Genomic DNA, 12,683 nt, shown 5'->3' with positions numbered 1-12,683 from the left:
AGATTAATACGTTGACCCACAAAAAATAGAAGATTAATATATGTATCTTCTTTTTCTAATACTGTATTTTAAAATTTATTGTAGTAGTTTTAGATTATTTAATTTAATTTATATTTTTATCTTTGAATTATTTGAGATTCATATATTGTCGTGCTTATCATTTTCTATTATTTCATTAATTATGTCAAATTAATTTTCTTCTAATTTCTCAACCTTGATTGGTTGGTCATAGGCCTTTTTTTTGTGCAAACATAATTGTTACCATTTGTTCAATCTCAAAAGGAGATAAGAGGAGAAGATCATCAACCTAATGGTTGAATAAAGTTAAATAAAATAGGCTAATCAAACACAACCTTACAACAAACATAGATAGATCGGAAAAACATAAATCGTTGTTGATAGATCCATAGAAGCTTGAAGACAGAGGCTACATCATGGTGTGTCAAAGAAACATTCATGAATACATGGTGAAATTTAACATTAGTTACTATCAAAAGATTTTGTGACGTTGGAAAAGGGTATTTTGTTTCATTGGTTTTGGAGCAAGCCACTTTGAGATATCTAAAAGACGTAAACATGTTCTCTCCACATAGGAGGAGGGCAGAGCCGAGATTCTCTCTATGCTGAAGGAGGTTGGACGCAAGGTAATCTCCCCAAGGGAGGAAAGTGGGAGAGGTCGGACGCAAGGTTATCTCCCCAAGGGAGGAAGGTGGAGTGAAAGTTCTATCCATGGTGTAGGAGGTTGGACGCAAGGTTCTTTGGCAGATCCGAGATTCTCTCTATGGTTAGTCATACACTATTGTGATGTAATTTATTTTTTATTCAAAATGTTTTTCGAGCTAACAATTTTAGTGATTAAAGAAAGAGGTATTTGTAATTTTAGTATGTTTTTGGGAAGATATTAAGAGTTTAGTACGTTTACTATTCATAATTATAGAAATAAGTGATCTCTCATTGTAGCAACGTGGCACTGTAGTTTTTTTTCTTTTTCTTTTAACATACCCCTTATGTTAAGTTACTTAAATACTTGATTATATTAATTTTTTTTTGAAATTTTATTCAGATACAAAAAGTCTAATTTTTTTTTCTTTAGAATTTGATATGCATTTTGTTTGATGATTTTATTTAATAATATGAATATTTTTTACAAATTATATATCTGTAAAGACTTTTAATGTGTACAGATGTCTTTATACATTGTAATGTAAGTCTGTACACATTATTAAGTGTGTAGATGTAATTCGTTCAATTTTTAGACTTTCATATGTCTGTACAGATGTTTGTACCGCAACGGTTTTATACAAATTACATATGTACACATTATTATATCACTTTTGGTATAAAATATATTTTAAATAACTAAAACAAAATACATATCAAATTATAAAGAAAAAACCTAGTATTTTTGTATCTGAAAAAAATTAAAAAAAAATATTATGTGTACAAACTATCTATCTGTACAGATGTCTGTACAGATTATTATATGTACAGATGTCTGTAGAGAACCATTGCATATATCACTTTTGGTATAAAATATATTTTAAATAACTAAAACAAAATACATATCAAATTATAAAGAAAAAAACCTAGTATTTTTGTATCTGAAATTTTTTTTTAAAAAAATTTATATTATCAAATATGTGATTAACTAGATTTGGGGTGTTTAAAAAAAAATGGGTCCTACATCTCTCACACCCTCCCTCTCTCACATCTCCCACACACCCTCCCTCTCTCACGTCTCCCACACAACCAGACCCACACAACCACACACTCTCTCACACTGTCTCACAACTACTTTCACAATTATAAATAGTGAACCTCACGTCTCCCACACAACCAGACCCACACAACCACACACTCTCTCACACTGTCTCACAACTACTTTCACAATTATAAATAGTGAACCTGCTAAAAACTTAATTTGTTTATAAAAGTGTACTAAACCTACAACACATCCTTAAAGAAACTATGCAAAAGTAAAAGTAAAGAGATACATAGGTCCCGATCGGTAACAACTGTTATTTAAGGCTATAGCGAATTTGACTGTAAAATTTTGGCTGTATAAAATTTGACTGCAGATACTTTGGTTGTAAATACTGTAACTGTTAAAATCTGATTGTTAAAAAAAACTTTAAAAGTTGTGACCGTAATTTTATTAATAACAAAATTGTAAAATAATATAAAAGTGATGATAAAATAATAAATTTGTGAAGAGAAGTGGATGTCAAAAGAAAGAGAAAAAATACTGATAATTAATCTGTAAAAAACAAATTGTGCAAAAATATATATAAATTTATAGAGAGTTTTGAATTATGATAGAGGAAGAAATTTTTTTTTTTAAATTTGTTAGTTTTAAAGCTTCATTTTGAAGTTTTTTAAAAAGATAGAAAATAAAGAAGGAAAAAATTAAAGTGGTTGTTAAAACTTTAAAAAATAAAAAAGTCATAAAAGTCTGATTGGTAAATAAAATGCTTTTAAAACTTTTAAATGCTTTGAAAGTCTTAAAAGTCTTCACCAATCAGGGCCTATAATAGCAGACTTAATTTGTTGATATAGACATTTTCTAGGTAATGGTAAATAATATATTTTGTAACATATAATATATCTAGGTGTAAAAAATACACTTTTAGTGGTAATATGAATAAAAGATTTGTATATGGATATAAATCAGTATATTATAACAAAAAGTTTATTATAAATAATATATAATAAATTTTAATTGATTTTTATTAAATTTTATTTACAAAACTTTAAATCCGGTCATCGGGCGGGTACTTTAAATTTTATGTTATTTAAGTTAATTACTGCTACTAGGTCAATTTAAATTTTATGTTATTTAAGTTAATTACTGCTACTAGCTACCATATTAAATTTTAGGTCAATTTTTGTTAGGGTTACTTGATTAATGAATAACGATTTTCTTAGACCAACAATATTTTATACGGTTATATATAAAACTTAAAATGTATAAATAGATAGTTAGGTGAACGTTCTTATTACTCATTTTGTAGTAAGATTTCTCCACTACTACAAGTGAAACCTCTTTTTCCCCCCCCCCCCCCCCCCCAAAAAAAAATCATTTTGACCATGACCATGTATTATCACGAATCCATCTAGTTTCACACTTGTTTTACTTTCTATTACGCTGGTCCCGGCTCTCGCTAAACGTTTCTTAAGATCCAAGAAACCAAAAGATCAGCTTCCTCCCGGTCCACGGGGATGGCAAATCATTGGGAACATGGTCCAAATGATTACCAACCAACTGGCTCACTTGTGGATCCACCGCGTCATGGAAGAAATGCAAACGGAGATAGCTTGCTTCCGCTTTGCCCGTTTCCACGTCATCACCGTAACCTCAAGCAAGATTGCCCGTAACGTGCTAAGAGCATAGGCATTGGTGTACGACACATAGGATTATTTTGAGTGTTTCTTAAGTTTGGTACGAGCATTGGTGTCCCTCACAGTTGGTTCCTTTAATAAAATAATTATATTTTAAATTTTAAAAAATAATTATTTAAATTAATAAGTAAAAATATATTAAATTTTTAATTAAAATAAAACATATGACATTAACATTAAAAACATAAGAAAATTATAAAGTTACAAAAAACTTGAAAAAAAAAACAAAACATACAATTAAAACATTGAAAATTAAAAACATAAAACATACAAATATCAATAATAAAAACAAACATTTTATTCAATTCATAGATTTTTTTTAATTAATCTTCATTATCTGGAAGATGTCCAAAGTTAGTCCAAATATGCTCAATCAAATCTTCTTTTAACCGTTCATGGACTTTTTTATCCCGAATTTTTGTAAGACGAGTAATCTTAGTGCTCATATTTGAACCCAAGCTGGCGGCACCGACGGTATATGTTTGATCCACATCTTCTCCGTGTGAAATTCAGAAACAATGTTTCGGAAACTGTATGTACCTCATTCATCCTCGACAATCATATTATGGAGTATTATGCATGCTCTCATAACATTTGCTATTTTGTATTTATCCCATAAACGAGATGGATTTTTAACAACGGCGAATCTAGCTTTCAAGACTCCAAAAGCACGCTCAACATCTTTCCGCACAGCTTCTTGTTTTGTAGAAAAGAGAGAATTTTTCATACCTTGTGGAAGCCGGATAGATTGTATAAAAGTGGCCCATTAACGGTAAAGCTCCGGAAGTCAACTACTTTGTCAACGGAAGGGAGTACAATTTGGCGTACTATCTCACCGATGTCATCAAAAACATTTGATCAATCTAGAATATTAAGATCGTCCAAAAAAAGCATGCCATATCTAGAGGTCGTACGAAGCTACCGCCTCCAACACGATTGTAGGTTTTCCAGTTGATCATGAATACATCCCTTTCCAAGCTGTTGGACAATTCTTCCACCCCCAGTGCATACAGTCAATGCTCCCAACCATCCCGAGAAATCCACGTTTTTCATTTTCATAGAGTAGTCTTTATAGGTCGTCCGGTCTGGGACGTCTTAGGTATTCATCGCCAAACAACAGGATTATTCCGACGGTAAACTCGTGCAAACATTTCCGAGCTGTTGAAGCACCAATTCGTACATACTCGTCAAATGAGTCGGATGCAGTACCATATGCCAATTGACAAATTGCTGCAGTACATTTTTGTATAGGTGATAGACTAGCCCATCCGGTTGCATCCTGGGATTGATGGAAATACTCGACTTCGGTAGAGAGACGTTGCACAATACGCATGAACAATGGCTTGTGCATGCGAAACCGTCGCCGGAATAAATAGTCCGAGTATGTTGGAGTATCACTGAAATAATCATTCCAAAGATTATTGTGGCCTTCTTCCTGGTTTCTCTGGATAAAAATCCGTTTCTTTGGCTCTATTGGTTCTTGAATGATATTAGAATTCTCAAGAAAATTATCAAAATAATCATCAAAATCATCATCCGCACCATATCTTTGGTAGTGATAATGGTATGATGAAGATGCCATTTAGAAAAAAAAAGAGAAGTGGGGATCTTGTTTTGTTACTGAGGAGAAATCGAGTAAAAAAAAGAGAGAAGTGGAGATCTTGACTATGTTTGTTTGGTTTTGTGTTACAAAAGAACCTGCATATATATAGGAAATGTTATGACAAGCTTTTTGTTACCCGTGATATCAAAATATCCAAGCATGTGACTCCTTTGTATGCTTGTGACTACATAGTAACGATCTGTGACACTAAAATGATGAAGACTTGATATTTTCGGAAACCAAAAGCTTACAAACAGGTTCCCAAAATCATACAAAGGCCATAGAAAAAACAGGATACAAGGATACAAACAAAGGATACAAACCATTAATTAATTAGACATCATCACCATACCTACTAAAGCTACCACAATAGCAATTACCAAAACCATCAATTTAAAACCATTACTAAACCTATTTCTGGTCTTCCCTAGCTCAAACACTTCCTTCTCTAACTGGACTATTTTCTGCTCTGTTTCATTACTGATGTGTGACTCATAGTCACTCGATAATGTAAGGTTATGTACCTTCTCAGACATCACTTCACATTGTCTGCCCATCTCTCTCATCTCCTCCATGACAGCTTCATCCCACCACTTGTGAATATGCATCTCTCCATCATCAACATTACCACATGTGAAGAAACTGCATTAACATATTTAAATAGCAAATCACTTCATAATCAGTTAAAGCATAGCAACTCACTTCATAATCTGTTTATGTTAAACCACATACCTTCTGTTGTAGCTTGAGGATAACAAGGGCTGACCACCACAGTAGCATACCTTGGGGAATCCGAACTCAACCTCAGGTTGAGGAGGGTATTGAGTCGTCTGAGCATTGATGAAGCTACTCTCAGCCTCATCCATCCGAATCAAAGCTTCTATTTCCCTGTCCTCAGTGTCATCAGAGTATCTATCATATTGATTTGAGGAATCAGGCTGAGAGTAGTTGTAGTCTTGGCCCATCTGATTTATTTGAAACATAAGGAGAATTTATCATCCTTCGAGAACATATTAATATTTAGATAGCAATTCAAAGTGCATCTTAAGCCGAGTTGATGAAACAAGAACAAACATAATTGAATACATAACAAACTAAAATAGAAATTCGAACTTAGATACTAAAATAAGAAATACAAAGTTGCATCTTAAGTCAATACATCAATCTCAAAAATACTGAGCCACTATCTTATCCTTGATAACTTGATCAGCTGCACTAAGTGGCTCTGGTTTGGCAAGAAGTGTGTCTAGTATGCCAAGCTTCCGTAGCTTCTCCTATTCAGCCATATCCACCTTCTTTACTTCCCACATGCTCTTGTACTCAGCAAGAGCCTGTCCATGACCATTGTTCCTGCTGGCCTTTGCAGCCTTGATACCTTGAGGCCTTTTCTCAAAGTCTTGCTCAGTGTGGGTTGCCTCAGATTGTGAAGCTGCCTTGGATTGTGAAGCTGCAGCAACTGGTTTCCTCTTTGTTCTGACTGAAGTTGAAGGGTTGTTAATACGTTAAGGTTCAGCCATTTCTGCTCAAACCTTAACAAACACCAGCAATGCTCCATTGTAAACTCCGTCTTATAGTCAGAGAAGTAGATGTCGTGAGCCACCTTCAGCACATCGTTCTCAGAGTGTCCACTACTGTTTAGTCTCTCTGCAGCTGCATAAGCCCAGCAGAACTTGTTAGTGAACTCATTGATCTTAAACCACCTCTACTTACAGTTTTTGTTCAGCCCCTGTTCACCATTGACTATAGCATGAGGAGACTCTGCATAGTATTTTTTAACCCTTTGCCAAAAGCTTCCTCCCTTTTGTTGATTTGCAATAATTGGGTCCTTTGAAGTGTTCAGCCACACACTGATAAGAATTTCATCGTCAGCCGAATTCCATTTCTTCCTATCCTTCCTGACAGGTGTCTCTTGAGAAAGAGGTACATCCTGGGATTGTTGAGAGCTCCAAGGAGGTATTTCATAAGCACCATTGTCTCCAGGTGGTGGGAAACTCTCATAAGGAGAGTTTCTTGGTTAAGTGACTCTCCTTGACTGTTGAGAGGGATGCAAGCTTTCAATCATCGATGGAATTGCGAAACTGGAAACTGGGAGGTCTTTATCTTTACCAATCACTATAATCGACTCTGGAAAGGTCAATCACTAAACTATTACCCATGTTCTGTATCTTTTTATATGTATATATTTTTATTCTCCTCTTCTGCATACAGCTAATGATTTTCAATCTGAAATGTTTTTGTACAGTGTCTACCTGTAAATGCAAACGAATGGAATAGAAAACTTGAGAAGCAACAGGAAAAGGCACCGTCAAAAATTGATTTGCTGGATGAGAGAGATTGCAGTGAATTGAGCGTTGATGGGGTATGAACGTTTCATTATTTAGTATAAACTAAGGTTAGTTCTAGTAATAGAGTTTGATGCCAACTGCCTTTGCGTATTAAGAACCTTTTCCTTTCTTACAAGCTTATCACATAGTCTAACATTTTATGTATCAATGTGTTACAGTTACCAGTTGGTGATTCCGTGCGTGCTAGGCGAGCTCCCCCAAAACAGATTGTGGCAGTTGTCCGACCTGCATGCTTCACGTTCAATTTAGTGCTTTACATCTTTTTGACTTTGTTAACACTCAAGGTATTGTTAACTTTGCTAACTTTGGGTTGAGAGAAGCGTGTATAAATGCTTACTTTTTGGTACAGGATGTTTGAAACTCTTTATAAATGCTTGCTTTTTGGTATAGGATGTTTGAAATGATGTAATATAATTTGTGAAAATTTCTATTAATTTTGGGTTCTTTTACAGGTTTAAAACCATATGAACACAAATGATTACTACCATATAAATGGTTTTGGTTTAAAACCATATCAAATGATCTAGTGGCATTTTTGTGTACAATTAATTTTGTGGGCTTTTATAACAATTATACTGAAACAAAATTGAAACAAATTGACAAGTGTTATTGATGGCAATTTGTAGCAAATTTGTTACACACTAAATATAGCATTTGTAACTGTTAGTGACGATTTATTTTGTGGGAATTTGTAACAATCTGTTACAATTATATTTGAAACAAAATTGAAGCAAACTGACACAAATCAAATTGTAGCAAATTTGTTACGATTTTCTACAAAGCTTAATTAGCAACTACCCTATAGGCGCAAATTTTTTTTCGAAACAAATTTGTAGCAAATATAAATTTGTGACAAAATTATGTAAATAGCTACAATATTTTTCGTAGCTATACGAACCAAATTTTGTAGTGTATTTCATTCTTTTCCATGCTCCTTTAATTTTTCTGGATAGTTTTTTGCTTTCTTAATTTCTTCAATAAATCTATATATGTTGCAGCTTTGATTCCGTTTATCTTAAAATTGAGTTTTGCAAATTTCGTTTAAATCATGATTTTGGAAACGGTGAGGAGATCAATATGTATGTAGTTCTACATATGGTTTGGGGAAAGGTAATGTAAAGTTATTCTTATGCTTTCAAATAATTATTCTTATAGATCTAAAAGTTTTTCAAGAGATATAATCCTTCTAATTTTATTTAAATTTTTATAGAATGGAGATATTTTCAAGCACCATGATAGTTTGAATGATCCAATTAGCCAGAGCTAAACTTCATTAGTCCGCAAGACAATGGAAATGAAGTAACATGAACAAAAGCAAGATGTGTATCATAAACGCTGAAGGACCATTGCATCAGTATTTTTTTATTATTATTTTTTTTTCTGTAAAGGGTTGATGATCATGTATAAGATCACCGTTTGAATAAGATTTGATTTACTAATGGTGATTTTATTAAAGTTTTTCATATATTTTTATCGAGATTTTTATTAATATTTTTAACGGTTTTTGCTATAAAAAATAATATTTAAAAAATGTATATTTTTAATAATCAAATAAATTAGTAATGTGAAAATTATAAATAAATGTATTGTAAATAATATAATTATTGAAAATCAATTATAAAAAGTAATATTGGCATTAATTTTAACATCATCACTTACAATTGATACAAAAATTTAACATCAATTATAATAATTGTTACAAATAGTAATATCACTTATATTAATTGATACAAATTTAAAAACATTTATAATAAATGATACAAAACTTAACATCATTTTTTAACAAGTGATACATATTAACATCAATAACAATAATTGATGCAAATATTTTTTAAACTGATGCAAAATATTTGCATCGCCAAACAATAAATAACTTTTATAAGTTATGTAAAACTTGTTTGCATCAATTATACATGATGCAAATATATAAAATAAATGATGTAACACTACAAGAAAACACGGATTTTCCGATTACGATCGGCGACTATATTCGTAGTCGTTAAATTTAGCGACTAATTACCCACTCATTCACGACTGCTTTATGACTATTCTAACATAGTCAATTTTTAGTCGCTAATTTGAGACAAAATAAGTTAGTCGCTACCTTAGTCGCTAAATGGCGACAAAAACGCGACGAAATAAGAATGGTCGTAAATTTGGCGACTATTTTGCAACATTTTCGGCGGGTCGCAAATCTTCATCGCAAAATAGTCGCTAAATTAGCGACTAAAAGATAGTTGCTTGTGTAGTCGTAAATTTGGCGACTATTTTGCGACATATTCGGCGGGTCGCAAAATTTAGTCGCAAAATAGTCGCTAAAAGTTGGTTTAAAACACGTTTTTAGCATTCCGGAGTAGGTGTTACCTGTATTTGGTGACTACGTAATATAGTCACATTTTAGTCGCTAAATATGCATATATAAACTGAGCTCACCAATCGTTTTTCTCACTCACAGAAACACAAAGCAACACAAAAAAAACGAGATCATAGAGATTTATAATAATGTCAGGAAGTTACAATTATAGTAATTTCCGAGAGTGGATGTACAAGAGGATCGATGAGGTGACGAGAAATTTTACAGAAGAGTTCAGAGCCGGGATGGAGCGTTCATGCAGTTTGCAAATAGCCAGCCTTTTGCACAAGAAAACGGGGGTAAGTTTTTTTGCCCTTGTAGTAGGTGCAAAAACGGGAAGCGTTTTCTAGGGACTAGAATTTGGAATCATCTTTTTAGTTATGGGTTTATGCCAGATTATTATGTTTGGTATAAGCATGGGGAAGAAATTAATATGGATATAGGAACGAGTACTGTTTATCCGACATTTATTAGTGGGAGTGAGGAAGTGGGTAATGTAGTAGAAGATTGATATGTGGATATGGTGAATGATGCATTTCCTTCTAATGTGGGTTTTGATGATAACTATCAATGGGATGGGGGTTATCAGAATGTAGAAGAACCAGTACTTAACCATTCAAAAAAAATTCTATGACTTGTTAGAAAGTGCAAAAAATCCAATATATGATGGTTGTCGTGAAGGTCAGTCACAATTATCTTTAGCTGCTAGAGTTATGCAAAATAAGGCAGATTATAATATGAGTGAAAAGTTAGTGGAATCAGTATGTAAAATGTTGAGTGATTATTTACCAGAAAGAAACCAGGCTACGAGTTCTCATTACGAGACAGAGAAATTGATGCGCAATTTAGGACTCCCATATCATACAATTGATGTTTGTATAAACAATTGTATGTTATTCTGGAAAGATGACAAAAAGGAAGAAAAATGTTTGTTTTGTGATGCACCAAGATGGAAGCCTAAGAATGACCGACGCAGAACCAAAGTACCATATAGTCGTATGTGGTACTTACCTATTGGTGATAGACTGAAAAGAATGTATCAGAGTCACAAGACTGCAGCAGCAATGCGATGACATGCCGAACACCAAGCAAAGGTGGGAGAAATGAGTCATCCGTCTGATGCAGCGGAGTGGAAGTATTTTCAAGAACAAAATCCTCAATTTGCTGAAGAACCCGTAACGTGTATTTGGGATTGTGTACTGATGGGTTCAATCCATTTGGGATGTCTCATCACCATTCATTATGGCCAGTGATATTGACGCCATATAATCTACCCCTGGTATTTGCATGGATGCTGAGTACTTGTTTCTTACAATTCTGAATTCTGGTCCAAACCATCCGCGAGCTAGTCTTGATGGCTTTCTCCAACCTTTTATTGATGAGTTAAAAGAGTTGTGTCTACTGGAGTCGATGCATACGATGTGTCCTTGGGCCAAAATTTCAACCTAAACACAGTGCTAATGTGGACGATAAGCGTCTTTCCAGCGTATGGCATGTTATCTGGATGGACAACACATGGTAAATTGTCTTGTCCAGTTTGCATGGATGATATAAAGTCATTTTATCTACCTAACGGAAGGAAGGCATGTTGGTTTGATTGTCATCGGAGATTTCTTCCTCCTGATCATCCTCTGAGGAGAAATAAAAAAGACTTCCTGAAGGGAAAAGACACTACAAGAGAGTATCCACCAGAGTCCTTGACCGGTGAGCAAGTTTATTCTGAACGGTTGAATTCTGTAAATTCACCAAGAACCAAAGACGTCGGTGGAAATGGTCATGAAAGGAAGATGCATGGTTATGGAAAGCACCATAACTGGCACAAGGAAAGCATTTTATGGTCGCTACCGTACTGAAAGGACCTTAATCTCCGGCATAATATTGATGTGATGCATACAAAGAAGAATTTTTTGGACAACATCATGTACACTCTTATGGAGGTTTGATCGGGACAAAAAAGGCCAACTTGTTCGGAAGATTACAAAGATTTTTACAAACAAATTCGATGGTCCATATTATACTTGGTCTTGTGTGCCTCCCGATAGAAAAGAGAGATACTTCATGGTGTTTGCGGTAAGAATAGTACAACGTAACCTGTTTTAGACTTTTGTTTATTGCTTGTTTTCACTGACATAATTCCTTCTCTCTTTGTTATGTAGAAAACTCACACCTGGGATCCATTGATAACAGGAACCGTTCAAGAACATTTCAACACCATCTGTAACCGCCGGATGAAGGGCATGGTTAGCGGTGCAAGGACGGCTCGAATAAAACCTTAATGGATTGAAGGTGAAGTCTGGAAAGTGATGGTTGCTAATTGGGATACTGAAGAACAACAACAAAGGAGTACCACCTATTCCAAGTGTCGTATGTCTGACCGTAATGGTCTCGGTCCTCACATCCACTTACCAGGCCCTAAGTCATATAGGGAAATCCAAGATGATCCGGTAATAAGTCATTTCTATTTTGTGAGTTACATTTATCAACATTTCTATTTTATCTAGTACTAACCATTCTTTAATTTCTAACATTGCAGGAAGAGGAGTTTGGAAGAGAGGTCTGTATGGGTGAAGTTTTTTTCAAAACACATACAAAGCCGGATGGTTCTTATGGTGATGGCAAAGCAGAGAAAATCCATCAAGCTTATCACCAGAAGTTGCAAGAGAAGTTGGCTGAGCTCGAGGCAGATTCAACTGTTTCAGATGGTACTTCACACCGTCAGGAGCTCACCAACGATGAAGTACTGCCATTTTTCTTCAGGTAAAGTAGCATTTCTACTCGATCATGCATTTGTTTTGCTCTTTACTTACTGTTTTTCTTTTTCTAAAAACAGTGCACTGAGAGGGATTCACGTGGAACTCCTTATGGTGTTGGAAGCCTCAAAGATACTCTTGGCAAGGGAAAGGGCAATCGACTATCACAAACCGAAGCCTTTCTTACACTGCAAGAGCAACTAAAGGAAGACCAACGCCAGATTGAAGTTCAG

The 12,683-nt window shown here is 34.3% G+C and overlaps 2 protein-coding genes and 1 pseudogene across 2 annotated transcripts; all 3 read right to left on the bottom strand.

Moving 5' to 3' along the window:
- Window positions 1–4,468: 4,468 nt before the first annotated feature.
- Window positions 4,469–4,981, bottom strand: LOC147925291 (uncharacterized). Its single transcript, XM_087492561.1, has one exon. The coding sequence runs from the start codon at window positions 4,979–4,981 to the stop codon at window positions 4,469–4,471; it is 513 nt and encodes a 170-aa protein (XP_087348687.1).
- Window positions 4,982–5,331: 350 nt separating this feature from the next.
- On the bottom strand, window positions 5,332–5,977 carry LOC147925290 (uncharacterized). Its single transcript, XM_087492560.1, has 2 exons — window positions 5,735–5,977; window positions 5,332–5,644 (listed from the first exon to the last, which is right to left on the bottom strand). Exons 1-2 carry the CDS (start codon window positions 5,965–5,967, stop codon window positions 5,332–5,334), a joined length of 546 nt encoding a protein of 181 aa, XP_087348686.1. The 5' UTR covers window positions 5,968–5,977.
- Window positions 5,978–6,185: 208 nt separating this feature from the next.
- LOC147925289 (glutathione S-transferase T3-like) lies at window positions 6,186–7,016 on the bottom strand (annotated as a pseudogene).
- Window positions 7,017–12,683: the final 5,667 nt, after the last annotated feature.

The sequence above is a fragment of the Camelina sativa genome, chromosome 16, assembly GCF_030686135.1.
Source record: "Camelina sativa cultivar CO46 ecotype springtype chromosome 16, ASM3068613v1".
Taxonomy (NCBI): domain Eukaryota; kingdom Viridiplantae; phylum Streptophyta; class Magnoliopsida; order Brassicales; family Brassicaceae; genus Camelina; species Camelina sativa.
The sequence above is the reverse complement of the archived record's forward strand: the minus strand, read 5'-3'. Positions and strand labels throughout refer to the sequence as shown.

Coding starts and splice junctions, on each gene's coding strand:
- LOC147925291 (XM_087492561.1), bottom strand. CDS start 4,981: ATGGCATCTTCATCATACCATTATCACTACCAAAGATATGGTGCGGAT.
- LOC147925290 (XM_087492560.1), bottom strand. CDS start 5,967: ATGGGCCAAGACTACAACTACTCTCAGCCTGATTCCTCAAATCAATAT. Junction 5,645..5,734: donor TCCTCAAGCTACAACAGAAG/GTATGTGGTTTA, acceptor ATGTTAATGCAG/TTTCTTCACATGTGGTAATG.